At 27.0% G+C, this 5,546-nt stretch overlaps 1 protein-coding gene across 1 annotated transcript in view; it reads left to right on the forward strand.

Annotated features, from left to right (window-relative positions):
- Positions 1 to 5,546, forward strand: part of LOC123005275 (insulin-like growth factor-binding protein 7) — a 32,877-nt gene that overhangs the window by 17,157 nt on the left and 10,174 nt on the right. Inside the window, exon 2 of the mRNA XM_044398958.1 lies at positions 4,588 to 4,772. Within this exon, the coding sequence (XP_044254893.1) occupies positions 4,588 to 4,747 (160 nt within the window). The 3' untranslated portion in view covers positions 4,748 to 4,772. The remainder of the gene's footprint in view (positions 1 to 4,587; positions 4,773 to 5,546) is intronic.

Consider the following 5,546-nt stretch of genomic DNA (forward strand, 5'->3'; position numbering starts at 1 on the left):
TTAGAAAATTTTCTATAAAAAGTTTATAATGTTGTTCTCTTTTAAAGTTGTCATATTTTCGGAAAATTTATTGAATTCTCGTTTAGGGGGGTTCTATTGTATTAATTAAAATATATTTAATTATTTTTTAAATACAAAAAAAAATTATTTCAAAACGTGTCAACTCAAGAACAATATTTTTGTAACATCAAAACAGAGAGTTACCTTTGGGGTGTCAAACTATTTAGAAAAAATTATATGTAAAACAAGGGAAAAACTCTATAAATATTCTGGTTCATTTATGTTTTTTTTTTCTCTTTCAGAATTATTATTTTAAGGAAAATCAAAATAATTGCATTCTCACTGACCCTTTTCAGTTTTATGCCTTGTGACGCAGTATATTTCTACTATTATTTTTTCTATTCTAGCACAAAAGCAGTAAATAATAATAAAAATAGAAAATGTATTTTTTTTCAGTTAGGTTTGTTGAAATAATTATTCAGAGTATCTCAGTGAGTTGATAAAGTCCATTATTGACTTTTTATTGTTGAAATTTTTAAAAATTATATAAAAAATTGATAAATACTAAAATAGGGCATCCCATGAAATTATTTTCAATTATACAGCGTGTTCCAAAAAATTTTTTTTTAATGAAACATTTAATTATTAGAAGCTTTTGTGTTTTAAATTAAAATTTGATTTTGCTACAGTAGAACTCCGTTATATAAGATGGCTTGCAAAAAAAATTTTTTCTATAAAATGTTTTTTTTTTAAATTTCAAGTTGTTGAATTATTGGAAAACTCATTGAATGGAATGGATTTTTCAGCCCAACTAACATAAGTTTCTCATTGTTTCGACAGCATTAACCTTAATTTTTATATAAATTATTAACGAGTTATGTTCGGATTTTATGTGAGATTTTGTAGTCTTTTTGTGTTTAAGTGACTTAATTATTATCATAACACGCGGATGGAACATTATGCTTGCTAATGACATGACAATTAGCGTTTAGCATTATCGTTTTAACGCGAGCACAAGAGAAATTCCGACATTAACAGTTAATTCAATAAATGAAGAAGAAATGTAGATAAAGTAAAAAGCAATTTTGCAGTCTTTTTTATCACAAAGAAAGTTTGATTTAGAGGGAACTGATTTGTAGCAAAATTGCTGAAAGGACAGAGAAGGCAAAATTAGACAAAACGTAGTTTTAACCTTTTGTTCTTTTCAAAAATTCAATTCTCTCTAAATCTTATTTCTTAAATTTGATCTTGCATTTCACTGGGGGCTATAATAGTTTTGAGTAAAAATGATTTTTATCAAATTTTTTAACAATTTTTTGTTCCAAATAAGGTAAAAAATGTGAGAAGGATAAGGAAAGAGTCAAAGTTCGTGATTAAAGGTTGTGGAAGGTAGAAATTGGCGAGTGATTGAGAAATATCGTGTCTTGTGAGTGAAAATCTATACCAATGCGTGAACCAAGGACGTTTGTGTTATTCTGAATCTTAATCAAAGTCGTTTATGAACAAATAGCTTCTTTAACAAATCTCACACAATGCCACATTTCGGTCTAAATTACTTTCGCTGATTTTTTTTTATTAATTTTACAAATTGAGGTTAAAAGGTGAATGTGGGTGAACTTAAAGCACTTGTCAAACTCACTAATTGATGTTGTAAGTGTAGTGGTTTCAGGACTTGAGTTAGGATAACATGAAACTTAAAGGTCATGTCTGAAAAATCATTAATTTTAAATTTTGACGTAAATCTCATATAAGTATAAACTATGAAGTTGTCTTTAGTGTTAAAAAAAATTATAGGTAAATCACGGGAAAAACTCTATAAATATTCTCGTTCATTTACGTTTCTTTTTTTCTTTCGGAATTATTAATTTAAAATCAAAAAATTTAGTAAATTGTTCTATAAAAAGTTTATAATATTTTTTTCTTTTAAACTTGGCGAATTTTCGGGGTTCTATTGTATTAATTAACATTTATTTAATTTTTTTTTAAATCCAAAAAAAAAAATTCAAAATGTATCAACTCAAGAACAATATTTTTGTAACATCAAAACAGAAGGTTACCTTTGACACCCCCAAACTATGAAGTTGTCTTCAGTGTCAGAAAAAATTATATGTAAAATACGGAAAAAAATTTATAAATATTCTGGTTCATTTATGTTTTTTTTATAATTTGCTCTTTCAGAATTATTAATTTAAGCAAAATCAAAAAAATTCCATTCTCACTGACCCTTTCCAGTTTTTTGCCTTGTGACGCAGTATATTTCTGCTATTATTTTTTCTATTGTAGTACAAAATTAGTAAAAAATAATAAAAATAGAAAATGTTTTTTTTGTTTCAATTCTTTATTCCAAAAAACTCAGTTAGGTTTGTTGAAATAATTATTCAGAGTGGCTCAGTGAGTTGACAAAGTCCATTATTGACCTTTAATTGTTAAAATTTTTAAAAATTTATATAGAAAATTGATAAATACTAAAATAGGGCATCGCATGAAATTATTTTCAATTATACAGCTTGTTCCAAAATTTTTTTTTAAATGAAACACTTTGATTAATAGAAGCTTTTATTTTAAATTAAATTTTGATTTTACAACAGTAGAACTCTGCTATGTTAAATGGCTTGTAAGACAAGATTTTTTTTTCTATAAAATGTTTTCTTTTTTTCTATTTCAAGTTGTTGAATTTTTGGAAAACTTATTGAATGGAATAAAAAACTTGTTCGTAAGTTTCTAATTGTTTCGAGAGCATTAACCCTAATTTTTATATAAATTATTAACGAGTTATATTCGGAGTTTATGTGAGATTTTGTAGTCTTCTTGTGTTTAAATGACTTAGTTATTATCATAATACGCGGATGGAAGATTAAATAAATTACTTTCGCTGAATTTTTTCTTATTTTTTTATGAATTTTACAAATTGAGGTTAAAAGGTGAATATGGGTGAACCTAAAGCACTTGTCAAACTCACTAATTGCTGTTGTAAGTGTAGTGGTTTCAGGACTTGAGTTAGGATAACATGAAACTTGAAGGTCATGTCTGAAAAATCATTAATCTTAAATTTTGACGTAAATCTCATTTATTTATTTTTTTAATAAATAAAATTTTTATAATCCAAAAGTTCACAGAAAATGACGTCTTCAGAATGGTTTAAATCAATAATTTCGATGAATTAAAAAAGTAGGTGATATTTTTCCAAACAAAGAAAACACATTAATAATTCAAACAATATTAATGGAGTCACTTTTAATCCTTCCGAAAACAGTAATATTTGTTATAATTCATGTAGATTTTTTCAATTTTTACTTCTGTAAATGCAGAAAAAACGTCATAATTTGTGTTATTTACAGAAAAAAAACAAATTTTTGCACAACTCTTTTCTTCAGAAAAAGCAGTCGGCGAATGTTCCAGATTCTTGGCTTGAAATTCAAGCACAACTTTGAACGCTTTTAAGGAAATAGTGCATCGATATTCATCACATTTTTTTAATCTAAAATATTTTCGTTCAGTTTTTCCACTCGATTTGGCAAAGAGGTACTGAAATTTTTCAGGTGAGCTTTTGCAATAATGGCAAAAACACCTTCCGAGCTTGTTTTACTGTCTTGTTCACTTCACTTGTCTAATCTTGAACCGAAATGTAAATCATGTTTGGCAAGGCTTCCTCGTATAATTCGAGTTTGAATTTTTCTTCTATGCAAACTCGTTTAAAAGTTTTCGGTTGCTTTTGTGAGAAGAGAAACACACAAACTAACGTTTTATTTCAATTATTTCAAATTGTTTTTATTAAATTTCAAGCAAGTCGTTGGGTTGGTACTTATTCTGAGGCGAGACGTTTCACTCAAATATTTTATTTTAAATTTTTCAATATTGACATCATGACAAGTTTCGACTGCATATGTACCAAATCCTTATTTTTGCATTTATGTTTTCTTTTGATTTAAATTTTTTTTTAAATATTGCACAAAATTACATTTTTCTAGAAGAAAGAGTAAAAATAATGGTTTTCCAGTGTTGTGAAAGAATGTTAAAATTATTTATTAAAATGTTTTTGGTTTTAACTATTAAGCTGGCGTGCTTGAAATTTTCATTATTCATAACTTTAACTACAAAATGGAATAAAAAAATTTCAGAGCAGAGTTTTAGAAGCTATTTGTGAAAAGTTTATCGGAATTAATAGCTTTAATCTATTACGCCCGGAAGTTTGAAGGAAAGGAAATTATGAGGTCTCAAAAAACGAACCTGTTGTAAATCGGGGTTAAAAGGTTAAAAGGTTGGTAACCTTGACTTTTAAAACTTGAGTGTGCTTTTAATGTGTTTCATTTTTTACGAAAGATTATTTGCCCGGCGCCGCCACCATTTTTGGATGGATTAACAAAAAAGCTTTGTGTTTTTACAGTAATAATTCGGTTATTTTGTTAATATTCTTTAATAAAAGCTAACTTAAAATGCGTAAAAATACCTTTAAAAACAACAAAGCATTTCTAATTATCTGAAACATGTAAACAAGAAGAAATTCTTAACTTTTTTGCATTGTAATTCAATAATTTTTTGTCATACTAATTTAATTTTTTTTTAATTGTGTAATTTATTTTGTTTCAGATGCTGTCAAGAATGTGCTCGAACAGAGGGAGAGCCTTGCGGTGGAGACCTAGGGTTTAGTGGGACCTGCGAACCTGGGTTATCATGCCAACAACCAGGACCATCGCCAAGTGAAGGCATTTGTAGACCCATCATTTTTGATAATCACGAAGACACGTGAAAAATGCTTTTCTCGTTGTTTTCTTGTAAGCATTTTATCTTCTCACAATTATTGAGACTTTACACGATTTTTCTCACATTTCCGTCGCCTAAAATTATTTTTAACTATACAGCGTGTTTCAAAAATAAGTTACAATACAAACTTGTGTTTTTTATCGTTTTCGGATGTAGATTTTTATGACAATGTTTTTATCTAAACTTTTATTGGTCGATTTTGCTTAGTTTTTTTGTTGAAAACATGTACTTTTTAATAATTTATTACACAAAAACTGAGACGTCTAGAAATATTTTTTTACTACCGCAAAAAAGAAGGTACTTAAATGCTATAAGGTTGTAACATTCTTTTAGTGTGTTGCATTTGCAGAGATAAAAAAATGAAGGAGTTAAGTTCAATAACTTAAAAAATGTAAATGGAACACCCTAGTTATTGATTTTGCATTAAAAAGATTATTAAATTGTCTTTCTAAAATTATTTACTTTTAGGTGTTTATAATCAATAACTAAAAAGATATTCAACGTTAAACATAAAAGAAAATAATTACTATTGTTTCAGTAGCCAAAAAAATGCACAGTTTGTGTTAAACTGAATCCTAAAATTATTTTTGCTTTTTTGGAGAGTTTGTGATAACTATTGCTTTATAAAAATATTTCCAGTTTAACAAAACATTTATAAATGAAATTTCAACGATACAATATAAAAAGTCCACTTTATGCTGTCCCGAAAATTAACATTCTCATTTAAAAGATTTTTTTTTGTTGGTGTAATTTTGAAGCTAGTTCAACGACTTTTCGAAAACGGT

This window comes from Tribolium madens, unplaced genomic scaffold (assembly GCF_015345945.1).
Source record: "Tribolium madens isolate multiple individuals breed KSU strain unplaced genomic scaffold, Tmad_KSU_1.1 Scaffold_11;HRSCAF=98;Tcas5.2_LG3b, whole genome shotgun sequence".
NCBI classification, from domain to species: Eukaryota; Metazoa; Arthropoda; class Insecta; order Coleoptera; family Tenebrionidae; genus Tribolium; species Tribolium madens.